This window comes from Geotrypetes seraphini, chromosome 1, assembly GCF_902459505.1.
Source record: "Geotrypetes seraphini chromosome 1, aGeoSer1.1, whole genome shotgun sequence".
NCBI lineage: Eukaryota > Metazoa > Chordata > Amphibia > Gymnophiona > Dermophiidae > Geotrypetes > Geotrypetes seraphini.
The window spans coordinates 42,814,955-42,830,207 of NC_047084.1; the positions used below are offsets into that span (position 1 = coordinate 42,814,955).

General features: G+C 42.4%; 1 protein-coding gene across 2 annotated transcripts in view; it reads right to left on the minus strand.

The window, feature by feature from the left end:
• The window catches only part of KIF2A (kinesin family member 2A), a 271,896-nt gene that overhangs the window by 89,216 nt on the left and 167,427 nt on the right, over positions 1-15,253 (minus strand). For both annotated transcript variants that reach the window (XM_033930524.1, XM_033930514.1), the window contains exon 14: positions 9,574-9,778. In XM_033930524.1, the coding sequence (XP_033786415.1) occupies positions 9,574-9,778 (205 nt within the window). The remainder of the gene's footprint in view (positions 1-9,573; positions 9,779-15,253) is intronic.

The following is a 15,253-nucleotide window of genomic DNA, read 5'->3' on the forward strand; positions in this document are numbered from 1 at the left end:
CCCACCCGAAATCTGAGGAACTTGCGAGAGGCAGGATGAATGGGAATGTAAGTATAAGCCTCTTTGAGATCCAGAGAGCATAACCAATCATTCTGATCTAGGAGGGGATACAAGGATGCTAGAGATAGCATCTGAAATTTTTTTGACAAGAAATTTGTTGAGTGCTCTGAGATCCAATATAGGTCACAAATCGCCCGTCTTTTTCATAACTAGGAAGTAACGTGAGTAAAACCCCTGCTCTGTTGTTCCAGAGAAACTTTTTCGATGGCACAGAGATGGAGCAGAGCTTCAGCTTCCTGAAGAAGGGCAGTCTGGGAAGGATTGGAAGGATATTCACTTGGAGGAAGATCTGGATGAAATGAAGAGAGTAACCTTCCCTGATGATAGAGAGAACCCAGAGGTCGGATGTAATGAGTTCCCATCAATGGTAAAAGGAAAGGACAGAGGCAGTACTATTGAGGTTATGCTTTGTGTTAGATGGTCAAAAAGACTGAGAGGTTTTGGGTGCAGCAGGAGTCTGAGTTTTTTGCTGACGTTGTTGCTGCTGTTGTTGTTTCTTAGGAGGCAGCCTTGAATAAGGAGCCGCCTTCTGAGGAAATCGCCTCTGGTAGGCCTTCACAGGCCTAAAACCTTTGGCAGTGGAACGCTTTGGTCCGATGATGGAAGCAAAGGACTTCTCATGTTCAGATAAACGCTTGGTAGCTGCCTCAATAGAGTCATCAAACAAGTCATTACCCTGGCATGGGTTGTTAGCCAGGCGGTCTTGGATATTCGGGTCCATGTCCAGGGTGCAAAGCCAGGGAAGACGACGCATGGCCACCGAAAAAGCAGTGACTCTAGAGGACAGTTCAAACGCATCATATGAAGATTGAACTAGATGCATGTGAAGTTGTCCCAGAGTATTGTGAAGTTGTTGAAACTCTGGAAGTCTATGTTGAGGAAGATATTTGAAGAAATTAGGCATGGCGTTAACCAAATGCTTGAGATAAGATGTGAAGACAAAGTTGTAGTTCAAAACTCGGGTCGCCATGAGTGAATTTTCATACAGGCGACAACCAAACTTGCCCATAGTCCTGCCCTCTCTTCCAAGTGGGATGGTGGCATAAACCTTGGCAGGGTTGGTTCTTTTTAAAGAAGATTCCACAAGAAGAGACTGGTGGGATAATTGAGACTTGTCAAATCCCTTACAATGAACCATTCGATATTGAGATTCCAACTTTGCTGGCACAGCAGGAACGGAATATGGTGTCTCAAGATTTCTCTTGAAAGTTTGAGAAAGAATACCTTTGAGAAAGAATGCCATTGATGGGTAATTTGAGAGACTCTCTAAGAGGATGAGGCATTCCCAGCTCTTCCAGATACTCCTTAGAGTATTTTGAGTCATGTTAAGATCTTTACTCATTTTAGAGAGAAACTTGGTAAAGGATACCGGGTCTGAAGAGGAATGACCTTGTCGAGGAGAAGATGATCGAGAACCCCTCGAGGTCCCTCTCATTGCAGAGAATGAAGGTGAAGACTCTCTGGAGTACTGATACCTGATATCTGAGTCCAGAGGCAAAGATGACCCACTTCTGGAATGTGAAGAGAACCTTGCAGGAGAAGAACTCGACTGACGAGAATGGTGAGGCTCTGCAATTGACAAAGGAGTACGAGGTCTCGAGGAGTCTTGAATGGTTCCGTAACTGAGTCAGATCCAGTCTGGAAGATGAATGTCGAGGAGTCCTCGTCCTATGCCTTGAAAAGGGCAATGCCTTATGTGAAGAGGAAGGACTGGTAGACGGAGTTCGAGGACAAGATACCAAAAAGGACTCAGCTCCTTCTAATGAGGTATCTCGATGCACTGTAAAGGACTCGACTCCTTGTATAGTGTGTGCAGATTCCTCTTGAGGCACTCTTAAGGACTCGACTCCTTGTACAGAATGACTAGGTTGAGTTCGATGCACTGCCAAGGACTCGACTCCTTATAATACTGCTGAATGCTCAGGCTGGACTGCAGGAAGCAGAGTCAAGACAGGAGTGAATTTGGCAAGCATGTTATCAAACTCCTGATGCAGAATAGTCTCTATCATATTCTGCAAAGCGGCACTGAGACCACTACTCCGAGGAAGACGACCTCGAAGAAGAAAGAGGTCTGGATTTTGAGACATATTTCTTAGGCAGCTTCAAAACCACCGGTTTTAAGGGTGGCATATCTGAAAGAGGTAGATTAGCTACCTTACCTGAAGGAGGAATTGAGGATAACAGCTCCTCAGGAGAAGATTAAGATGATTTCCCCGGACGATGATTTTGCAAATGAGGAAGGTTTGATTAAGGGCGAGGTTGACGTAAAAAGCGATATACCCGTAGAAGACTTCACTGAGTTCGGAGTAGAGGTCGAGGCTGGGGCTGGAATCGTGGTCAAGGCCTTATCCATGCCGCCAAAGAGCTTGTCTACTTGAATTCGATGAAATTTCAGGGCTCGAGGCTAAAGGGAGCACAGCGGGCACACGACTCGGGACAATGGTCAGGTCCTAAACACTGTACACACCACTTGTGCGAGTCAGTGAGGGAGATTGCGCGCTGGCACCGGCTACACATCTTAAAGCCTGTAACCGGTCATAACAGAATGGAAAACAGCCGCAGCTAAATCGAAGCCCACAAGCTGAGATCGTGGGGTGGGCTGCGCTGTGATACGAAGAAAAGGAAACTTATTAAATTTTTTTAATGAAACGCGCAAATAAACACAGCGACCATGTAAAGAAAAATACACAAGCCGCAGTGAGAGAAGGCACAAGTAGAACTAAGTAACGCAGAGAGTGAAAACGAGTGGCTTGTCGGCTCCGCAGAAAACTGAGAACTGAGGAGACGCGTGCCCTACGTCAGGCGGGAAGGCACTCGCGCACGTGCAGTGCGGAAGTCATGAACTTTCTAAAAATTTTACAAGCAAGTCTGCTTGCAAGGCTGTCCGCATCGGGGCTCCGTGGATGATGTCACCCACATGTGAGAATATGCTGCCTGCTTGTCCAGGGATAACTAACTGTATGATCAGTTTCCTTGGCATGGAGGGCTACATATGCTTTTTCTGTGTTGCATAGCTTGTGATATCTCTTGTGCTCTTTCAGCCTTTCCTCTATGGTGCATCCAGTTTCACCAATGTAAGATTGCCCATAACTGCATGGGATTTCATACACTCCAGGGGTTTGGAGCAGAGATAACCGGTTTTTCACATGTGTGTGAGTGTGGATGCAAGCTTTTGTGGTGCACTAGAGACTGTTTTGATGTTATTTTTCTTTAGCAGTTTCTCTATGCATCTGTTACTCCTTGGATATAGGAGAGCACTATCATTTTTTGTTCTGTCGCAGCGTTGTCCTCTAATGGTCTAACGCCGCAACAGAACAAAAAACGTATAAACTTTAGGAGAAACACTATTTTAACATCTGAAATGCAGTCAATTTCAACTAAGAGTGAGCTCTTCCCATCTATCTAGGTCAAACAGATTGCTCAGCAAGAAAGGGTAGTTGGCTGCATATAATTGGGTAGGGTCAGCCCAATTTATCTCCTAATATGGTGTTCTGCCCATCAAAAGGGAAAGTGTGATTGCAGAGAAAAGACTAACAATTGTTTTAGGTTCACAATGAATATTTCTGATTTAGACATGTTTACTTTAAAACCAGAAAATCACCAATAATCTCACAAAACCTGAATTACATTGCTATGGGAAGTCTCTGGTTTTTGCAACAGCAACGTCACATCAGCAACAGTAAGATTTTATGCTGTTCCTTGCCTAAGTGGATACCTGTAATCCCTATATGTGAATTAACTTTACACATTAAGGCTCAATAGATAGCACAAACAGTAAAGAGGATAGAGCAAAACCCTAGCACGTTCTCTTTCTAATTCCAAATGATCCATATAAACACTATTCACATTCCAAGTGGCAAGGGGAAACAAATAAGAGTGAATGAACCCAATCTACATAGTGCTTCTCAATCCCCATTCTATCCAATACTGGTGGAAGGAAAATAACCAGTGGGACACTGTTATATCAGGGTACAAATTATATCACAGTGATAGGGTAAACTGAACTGGTGGAGTTTTAGCATTATATGTTAGGAAGGGCCTAGAATCTAATGGACTGAAACGTCTACAGTAGCAGAAATACACCTTGGAATCCCTTTGTGTAAAAATTTCACATGTAAAAGGGAAAAAGATAGTGATAGGAGTGTACTAGGATGAACAGACTGATACTGAAATGTTATTTTTCCCCGTCCCCGCAGGAACTCAATTTCCCCATCCTGTCCCCACAAGTTTTGTCGTTGTCCCTGTCCCATTCCTGTAAGCTCTGCCTTAATTGCACAAGTCTCAAAAACCTATGATTTTAAAGTTTTTGAGGCTTGTGCAGATGAGGATAGAGCATGCAGGAATGGGGCAAGGATAGGAATGAGACAGAAAAATGAGTTCCCAAGGGGACGGGGGAAAAATTTTCCCCTGTGTCATTCTCTAATCAGAAATTAGGGAGGCTAACAAACTAGGTAACACAATAATAATGGGTGACTACAATTACCCTCATATTGACTGGGAAAATTTTAACATTAGGGCATGCTAGGGAGGTAAAATCCCTTCATGGAATCAAAGACTGCTTTATGGAGCAGTTGGTTCAGGAACTGACAAGAAGCGAAGCAATTCTAGAACAAGTTCTCAGTGAAGCGCAGAAGGTACTAGGGTCACTTGATAACAGTGATCATAATATGATCAGATTTGATATAATCCTTGGAGTAACATAGGAAAATCAATACAATATCATTTAGCTTTAAAAAAGGAGACTAAGATAACATGAGGAGAATGGTAAAAAAATAAACTTAAAAGATCAGCTGCAAAGGTCAAAAATTTACATCAGGTATAGAAACATGATGGCAGATAAAAGCCAAATGGCCCATCCAGTCTGCCCATTAGTAGTAACCATTATCTCTTCCTGTCTCTAAGAAATCCCACATACCTATCCCATGCTTTCTTGAATTCCGACACAGTCTGTCTCCACCACCTCTTCCGGGAGACTGTTCTGCGCATCTACCATCCTTTCTGTAAAAAAGTATTTCCTTAGATCACTCCTGAGCCTATCACTGACAGATAGGGAAGACACCACCAAGACAGATAGGGAAAATACTTGAAATACATGTATGTAAACCGCTTTGAGTGTGGTTGTAGAACTACAAAAAGGTGGTATACAAGTCCCAATCCTTTTCCCTTAAGGAGAGAGAAATTTCACACACCCCCCCAAAAAAAAAAAAAAATTTTACAGTCTTGTGACCCAAAAGTCCTAGGCTAGCCAGAGCGGGCTAAGTTCACCATCCCTGCCTCACATGGAACAAGGATGCTCCTCAGGTGCCTATCCAGAGCAAATTTGGCATGATATAAGGATAAACTGTCCTGAGTCCATATCTACTGATTTTAAACCAAATTGAGTAGTTTGTTAGACAAACAGAAGCCTTTAAAATCAGCACGGAGAATACAAGAGGGCCACCTTGACTACACGAGGGCATAAAAAAAAACCCAAAAAAAACAAAAACAAACAGCCTGATTCCGCAACATAAAAGGGCAAGGTGTTTTTGGAGGTGGGCAACCTAAAATCTAGCCCAAAACCCCCAAACCAATAAAAACAAAGGGATCCCCCCTCCCCAATGAGCCCCATGGATAGTTACCATAGTGCAGTTGGTGCTGTGTCTCTTTCAGTCCTCAAACAAGCTGTAAAGAGTGGTGGAGACTTACTGCCTCAGATAAGCATAAAATGAGCAAAACACTCCTTGTATCTTCTGGCTGTCACTTAGACTAGGTTAAAGCCCAAATCCCTCTTCACTTCTTTTCGGGAGGATGAATGCAGCCAATATCCAATAAAGTCCCAGGGACCAACACAGATGCCCTCAGTCTGTGCTCAGCTCTAAGAACATCCGTAGACCAAGGAGTGAGCCCGGCTACAAGGGGAACAGTCCCCAAGTCTTCAGTGTTAATGCAGGCTGGCCAGGTGGGTGCCCTAAATTAGGGTTGCCCTTAAAGCTAACAACTAGTCACTGCTCAGGTGTATGTCTCCACAGAGGCAGAACTATCCCAGGAAACCTGGGGTCTTCTAGAGCAGTGGTTCCCAACCCTGTCCTGGAGGACCACCAGGCCAATCGGGTTTTCAGGCTAGCCCTAATGAATATGCATGAAGCAGATTCGCATGCCTCTCACTTCCATTATGTGCAAATCTCTCTCATGCATATTCATTAGGGCTAGCCTGAAAACCCAATTGGCCTGGTGGTCCTCCAGGACAGGGTTGGGAACCACTGCTCTAGAGAATCAAAAAGCCTCTGAATGTGGATTAAAAAAACAAAATAAAAATAAAGAAGAACAGAACAGAGAAGACATCTTCCACTTGCGTGTAGTAGGATGAACTGGGAAGCAGAGAGAAGCAGCAGTGGAGGAGCTGAAAAATATAGAGGATGCCTTCTACACACTCATGAGCAGTGTTACACAAGACTCATATGACTTTTGCACTAGAAACATACGAGTATAGCACCAATCTTGAAGCAACTACATTGGTTATCAGTGAGATGTAGGGTTTCAATGTAAGGTCTTCATGAGAATTCACCAGACTTTGTATGGTCAGACAACAGAGTATCTAGAAAAAGCATTAGCAGTGAATATGCCCAAAAAATTAAGATCAGAAACAGCAATGTAATTGTTGGTAGACTCAGTACATTATATAGTCATGTGAAAAAATTAGGGCACCCCATGAACTATTCAGTTATTTCTTAAGAAATGTTCACATATCAATGTCAAATCTTTTTTAAAAATTTATCTCTGGAAAAGAAAGTGATGTACTAGCAGGTAAACAACAAAAGTTTTCCTTGATTTACTCATGAAACAAAAGATATCCACAAAAATGTGTATTCTAATTGAGGAATAAATTAGGACACCCCCACATATCCTCCCACTTTTAGTGGCTCAAATCGCACACAGATGTATCACATCAGGAGCACATGATTAGAGCATCATTACTCAGCATTTTGAATGAGGTTTTCCCTACTAAAACCTCAGACATTTAGTTTGGTATGCTCATGACTGCTACAGTAAGAGAGAACACCATGGTGAGATCAAAAGAGCTGTCTGAAGCCTTCAGAAAGAAGATTGTAGCAGCTTATAAGTCTGGTAAGGGATTTAAAAAGATCTTGAAAGAATTTTGACATTAGCCTTTCCACAGACCGGAAAATAGTGTACAAGTGGTGGACTTTCCAAACAACTGCCAACATGCCCAGATCTGACCTTCCAAGCAAGATGACCCCCAGAACAGACTGTAAGATGCTAAATGAAATTTCCAAATACCCTAAAGTGTAATCACGGGACCTACAGCAGGCTCCTGCTACTGTTGATGCATACCTCTACAATCATAAAGAGACTGCATAAATTTAACTTGCATGGGAGTTGTGCAAGGAAGAAACCTTTGCTCTCTAAGAGAAACATCAAGGCCAGACTAAAGTTTGCCAGAGAGAACGTAGACAAACACCAGAACTTCTGGAATAGTGTTCTATGGACAAATGAGTCTAAAATTAAATTTGGACAACAGAAAAGAGGACATGTTTGGCGTACGCCAAATACAGCATTCCAGGAAAAGAACCTCATACCAACTATGAAGTACGGAGGTGGAAGTGTCATGGTTTGGAGATGCTTTGTTGCAGCAGGACCTGGCCAGCTCACCATCATAGAATCCACCATGAATTCTACCATGTATCAGAGGGTGCTTGAGGAACATGTGATACCATCTGTAAGAAAATTAAAGCGGAAGCGGAACTGGACCCTGCAACATGACAATGACCCAAAACATACCTGTTAATCCACTAAGGACTGGCTAAAAACTAAGAAATGGAGAGTCCTGGAGTGGCCGTGTCAAAGCCTGATCTTAATACCATTGAGATGCTGTGGGGTGATTTGAAACGGGCTGTACAAGCCCAAGAAACCCCTCAAACATCTCACAGCTGAAATAACTCTGCATTGAGGAGTGGGCCAAACTTTCCTCAGACCAATGTCAGAGACTGGTAGATGGCTACAAGAAGCGTCTCACTGCAATTATTTCAGCCAAAGGGGGTAACACTAGCTATTAGGGAATAGGATGTTCTAATTTATTCCTCGGTTTTATATTCAAGTACATACAGTATTTAAAATTTGTACAACAGTCCTTCCTGGAAATGAACTGAATATGTGTAATTGTAACCCACCTAGGTGCTATGGGCAAGAAATTTTAAAATAAGAACATTAGGTTCTTATCTCAATAATCTTCTTTCTTGTAGATCAACTTTCTAATATTTAAAATTTGTACAACAGGCTTTCAGCTCTTTCTGGCACAATACCTGACCCCATATTCTTTGCTCTGTCCAACAATGTCTGAACAGTTCCATTCTAGACGGATTATCTAAGTATACACAGAATACAACTTTCTTTGTTGGCTCCACCTTATGGAACTCCTTACCATTCCATTTACAATTACAAACCTCCTTGCAAATCAACCTTAAAACCTCTTTTTTAATGGTGAATTCTCTTAGGCATAATACAAGTATTTCACTGTATTAATGTTTGCCCCTAACTTTTTATATTGCAAGTTTGTACACAGCTTAGACAGCCATTATAAGCGGTATATCAAATTTTAATAAACTTGAAACTTGTTTCTCTTTCCCCCACTGGAGGTTTGTGGAAGCACTTCAGATGCACCTCCTACCCTTCTCTTATAAATACCCTTCCTGTCCTATCGATAATTGTAGTTACTATTTCTCTCTACCCTCTTCTTGTCATACCTACTCTTAATGCTTCTCTATCTCTTACTATCTAATGACCTTATGTAAGCTGCTCAGCCTATTTTGATGTACAGGATAGCTTGGATTAACTTGGAAACTTAGAGTAAGGTTCAAATTGTGTACAATGGTCTTTAAAAATCTTCCATGGTAGAGCCCCTCAGTATAAGTCTCACTTGGTGGTATCTTGAAGAGAGAAATGTTCTGTCCATTATCCAATGTTATTACATTTTCTAGAACCAGAAAAGCTTACATCTAAGCTTTTCTAATATTATATTTTCCATAGCATGCAGATTGCTAGGGAAGATCATGCTTGAGAAGAAAGTTGGGAGAGGTGGATAGTGTCATAAGACTTGACACCACCACCATCCTAGGCCTGAATTCAGTGCAAAATAATTACAAATAAAATAAGAATAAATTTTGCAGAATTTTAAAATATTGTGCACAACAATTTTATGAAAAACTCCCACAGGAGTAAATGCATTAATATTTCTCTGCTTCTCCTGCAGAAATGCAATGGACAACATTTTGAGGACTTTATTTCTCTGGAACTCCCAAGTTTGATCCGGACCATTTTCAAATCCAATGTGCTTGTCCTCATTTTCCCCATATACCAAAGTTGGTCCCGTTCAGTTAAATTTCCAGTTATTTTTCCTTCAGCCAACATACATTCTCAACCTCTTATGTATATTTTTTTTTTTGAATATTCTGTTGGGTTGGAAAAATCAATATTATAATTTCTATATGTCCAACATTATGTAACAGTACCAGTTACCTTGAGTGCTAAAAGGCTCTTGTTGATCTCAGCACCTTCAAGTCGTGTTTGCCTATCGGCACTGGATGTATCGGCTCCTCTCTCGTTTCCAGCCAAGTCAATTAGAGAAAATTTGCCATGAAGTTTTCCTTTCTTTCGCAAAATTATCTGAAACACGGCATGACTTCGAGATGAGTGTGCATTTGCAGATGTCTGACCAGAGGTTCTAGAAGGGAGAAAACACAAATGTCAATTTATGAAAATATGTAAACAAAAAAACCTTGAGGGAACAACAAAAGACGCACTACCAAACACTATCACAAATAACCTTGTTTTTAAAAGTTCACCTAAACTGAAAAAAAATCACTTATGTAATGCTGTTAATATGACCAAACCAAAGAGAGAGTTTCAGTGTTAGGGGACATGCACGTCAACATAATATAACCCAGCGTTATTTCATGTAATTCTCTCATGAACGGGTATAGCACGAGTCCGCCATTACATCATAATAACTCTCAAATTGGCAAATATAATGTATATAAGGATCAGTGTTCTCCCCAGGGCCTTTTGGCCGGGCGCTCTGCCCAGCTAATTTAGATGACCGCCCGGCTAGCAGCAGCGGAAATAAAAAAAAGATGATTTAATTCCTCTGGAAAATCCTGAGAATCCGATGTTTGGACTGGAATTTCACTAATATTAAGCAGCAATACCATGAAAACCACGCTTAACAGGTTGATGCAACGCGTGAGTAATTTAACGCTGAGAGAGAGCCGGCACAACCCTTCCTCTCAAGTTGTAAGCACGCGACCCGGCAGAACCTGCTCTTTGTCTGACATCACCGTACGGCCACACAGGTGTTGCTTCTGTTCCGGAAGTCACTTGGCCGTTCGGGTTCTCCTCAGTGGGTTTGTGTTACAGTCCAGGCGGGAACGGACTTGTGGTCTCTGCATTCGGGTTCCGTAACATCTGTGGTTAATACCGGCAACGATACTGAGGAGAGATGAGTAAACTGATGAAACTTTTCAAGGGCACTGGAGGCTCTTCCCGGAGCCGTGGGGCTCCGACGCCGCAGGAGGCTTTGGGCCGACTGTGGGAGACCGAGGAAATGTTGGCCAAGAAACAGGAATGAATACTTGGGAAAAAGATTGAGCAGGAGCTGGCGACAGCCCGGAAGCATGGCAAGAAGAACAAACGAGATGAGGGACTCTCTGCCCTCTAACTGGCCTTTGCTTAGGGGTGAGGGTTCAGAGCTTTGAGTGAGTTTGGCAGAAAGGGCTGTTTTCAGTGTAAACCCATAACTTGCCCTGACCTTTCAAAAATACGGTAGTCGCCCAGAACTTGTGTGGAGCAGGTCTGAGGGGCAGCTGTTACTCCATCATATGCTGATTGCCCTCTCATTTAACCGAGTGATGCTTGCCACTTTTGGGGTACATTAATGATGCTGCAGCACGAGATGGCCGGAGATTAAGTACTTTTTAATTTGGTGCATACATTGTTTGACATTATCAGATTGACAGCAACCTCTCTAACCCCCCTTCCCCCACGGGACGTAACTTCCGGTTTCGGAGGGAAGAGAAGGGAAGCCGGCACGTACACGTTAGAGCCCCGGAGGGAAGTTTACAACTTGCTGCTTTTTATTTGCTTCGGGCCTTCCTCGCTGCCGGGTCCTGCCTTCGCAGAAACAGAAAGTAGGCAGGACCCGGCAACGAGGAAGGCCCGAAGCAAGTAAAAGCAGCAAGTTCTAAGCTTCCCTCCGTCGCTGACCTATGGAAGATAGGTCAGCGATGGAGGGAAGCTTGAAACTTGCCTAGCGACTCTGCCGACAGGTGTGTGAGCTGGGAGGGATGGGAAGAGAAATGTTCTTGCTGCTGCACCCAATTTTTTTTGAGGGGAGGGGGAAGAGAAAAGCTGGTGCACCCAATTGGGGGGAGGAGAAAATCTGCTACTGCACCCAATTGGGGAGGGGAAGAGAAGTGCTGCTGCACCAATTGGGGAGAGAGTGGGGAGAAGGAAGACCAGGGAAGGGAGAGGAGAGGCAAAAGATGCCAAGACCATGGGAGGGAGGAAAAGGAAAGGAGCTACCAGACCATGGAGGAGGGGGGGAGAGATGTCAGCGCATATGGGGGGAGGGGGAGGAGGGAGATGCCATGGCATGGGGGGAGAGAAGGGAAGGAGATAGAGATGCCAGAGCATAGGGGAGGGGGTGTAGCTGAAATGAATCATGTACAAAGGAGAGAAAGGGCACAGGATATACAGTTTATTGAAGGGACATAGAAAGAGGAAAGATGCCATATGGAACAGAGAGAGGGCGGACACTGGATAGAGAGAGGGTGGACAGTGGATGCAAGGGGCAGAGAGAGGGTGGACAGTATATGGAAGGAGTAGAGAGAGACAGATGTTGCATGGAAGGGAGCGAGGATAAACGCTGAATAGAAAGAAGAGAACGAAGAGAATATGATTAAAGCAGAAACAAAAAAAGGTAGAAAATTTTTTTTGTTGCTTTACATAGAATCAAGTAGTATTGTAACTGTATTGATTATCTCTCCCCCTGCCCCCCCAAGCCATCGCACCGATTTCTCCACTTCCCCGATTCTTTCCCTACCCCCTAAGCCACCGCACTGATTTCTCCCTGCTGCTTCCTTGAGCCAGGCCAGGCACGTACAAGCGCCGGACTCACAAGACTTCACCTCCGACGTCAATTTTGACGTCTGATAGGAAGTTCTGGGCCAGCCAATCGCTGCCTGGCTGGCCTGAAACTTCCTCTATGACGTTAGAATTGATATCAGAGGTGAAGTCTTGTGAGTCTGGCGCTTGTACGTGCCTGGCCTGGAACGGGGAAGTAGCAGGGAGAAATTGGTGTGGTGGTTTAGAGGGTAGGGAAAGAATCGGGGAACTGGAGAAATCGGCGCGATGGCTTGGGGGGACAGGGGGAGAGAGAAAAAAAGACAGGCAGGGGGAGAGAGAGAGAAAGAAAGGCAGAACTAAAGATGGGGCAGAGGGAGAGAGAAAGACAGGCAGGCAGGGGGGAGAAAGAAAGAGAGACAGAAAGAAAGAAATATTGGAAGTACAGTCAGAAGAAGGAAGTGCAACCAGAGACTCATGAAATCACCAGACAAAAAGGTAGGAAAAATTATTTTATTTTCAATTTAGTGATCAAAATGTGTCCGTTTTGAGAATTTATATCTACTGTCTATATTTTGCACTATGGCTCCCTTTTACTAAATCACAATAGCGGTTTTTAGCGCAGGGAGTCTATGAGCATCGAGAGCAGCGCTGGGCATTCAGCGCATCTCCCTGCGCTAAAAACCGCTATTGCGGTTTAGTAAAAAGGGAGGGGGTATATTTGTCTATTTTTGTATAGTTGTTCCTGACATGACATTGCATAAAGTCATCTGCCTTGACCTCTTTGAAAATCTGTGGAATATAAATAATTAACATTTTCTCTCCATACAGTGTGCTTTGTGTTTTTTAAAAAATTTTATTGGTGTTAGATCATTTTGACTTGGTCATTTTAAAAGTAGCTCGCAAGCCCAAAAAGTGTGGGCACCCCTGCTGTAGAGCCATTTCTTGTATGACTGGATGAGCTATATTTATCTTTGTTTTTTAGTTGTTTAAATTCATGCAGAAATAAATGGCTAGATTGAACCTAATGACCTCATTAACATCTTTCCTTTTTTTAAACCTCTATACCATTTGAAAGAGGGCAAATATCTAATTATTCCCTTCTAGAATTGGATGCTTCTTAAATTTAGTAAAAATATTCTGGCACAAGTGTCAAACCTTAAAAAAGGAAGTCATATTGAGCATTGGAAAATAATAATAATTAACTAATAAAAATAGTACACATTTAGGGCTCCTTTTACTAAGTTGCGATAGTGGTTTTAGCATGCGCTTAGCACACGCGAGCTAGACACTAATGCCAGCGTAGAGCAAGGGATTGCGCACGCTAAAAATGCTAGCGCATCTTAATAAAAGAGGGGGTTAATTTTCCCCACCACCAAATTTCCCCATCCCGCCCCACCCGGCTACTTTTTCTTGCCACCTCGCTGGAAAAAATTTCTGGGGAGAACACTGAGGATGATACTTATTCAGTTAGGAGAACAATTAGATGTTATAAAAAGTTCACTATGGTTTTAATTGGGAAGCTATGGAAGCGTTTTCTACCCCTGAGGAAGTATTAAAAGTTGGCGAGGGGGGTATGTTAATCTTGAAGAGCTTTTGGATGAATGTAAATTTATTGTTATTTATGATTATGCATGCATTTTCTAAACTGCATGGGATATAAGTTTTTAAATAAATAAATATTGAAATGGGGTACTCTGTCGGGTAGTTTTCATATCCATCTGAAAGCTATTTAAGCTACTGTGAAGTACATTTTGTTCATTTGTATGATTTTGGATTTTAATCAATTATGGACTCTTCTGAGTTATACATTTTTGACAAATTGCCAAACTTTTTAACATTACATTACATTAGGGATTTCTATTCCGCCATTACCTTGCGGTTCAAGGCGGATTACAAATGGTTTGTCCGGAGACTAGAAGTATTTAGGGAGTAGTTTGTACATTTCTTAGAGTTGTTAAAGATTACATCTGAGTTGACATGATATTAGAAGTTCATATGTAGTAGCTGCAGGTGATGCAGGTGTTAGTTCGGTTTTATGTGTTTTATGAATAGAAGGGTTTTTATTTCTTTTCTGAAGGTTCTATAGTCTGTGGTCGTAGTCAAAGGGTTGTACAGTTGTGGGTCGAGTTTTGCAGCTTGAGTGGCTAGGAGGTTGTCGTACAGATTTTTTTATTTTGCTTGAGTTCTCCTATGTCTGGTTGAGATGGATTGAACTAGGCTGGGCTGTCTCTGTTTATTGCTTTAATTTTAATTTAATTTATTTCTTATATACCGCTATACCGTTAGGTTCGAAGCGGTTTACAGAAAATATACATTAAGGATACAATAAAATAAGATAAGTAAAGATAGGTACTTAGAAATTCCCTTACTGTCCCGAAGGCTCACAATCTAGCTAAAGTACCTGGGAAAACAATTAATGAATAGTAGGCAGTAAAATTTGAAGTGTATTCTCGCTTGTATTGGGAGCCAATGTGAGTCATGGTATGCCTCTGTGAGTCATGGTATGCCTCTGTGATGTGGTCGAATTTCTTCAGTGAAGAGACCAGTCTTAGGGCTGTGTTTTGTATTGTTTGCAATTGTTTTATCATGGTTGCTGTGCATGGGAGATATATGTTGCAGTAGTCTATTAGACCTAGGATTAGGTATTGTACCAAGAGTTGGAATTGTTTTCTGTCGAAGAATTTTCTGATTTGCCTCAGGTTTCTCATGACTGTGAATGATTTTTTTTATTGTATTGTTGATTTGTGGCTGAATTGTACAGCCTCTGTCTATTAGCACTCCCAGGAGTTTTAAAGTGGGTTGGATGTGGTATGTTGTAGAGTTTATGACAAGGCTTGTTACGGATAGGGTTTTGTTATTTTCGAGTAGGATGAAGTTTGTTTTGTCCGGATTTAGTTTTAATTTGTGGGCTTTCATCCAAGTTGCTATTGTTTCAAGTGTTCTGTGTATTTTATCTGTCTAGGAAGGTGCTGGTTGGTCGAACGGAAGGAGAATGGTGATGTCGTCTGCATAGCTGTATGAGGTTTGTCTAGGAAGGAGCTGAGGGAGGCAATGTATAGGTTGAAGAGTGTGGGAG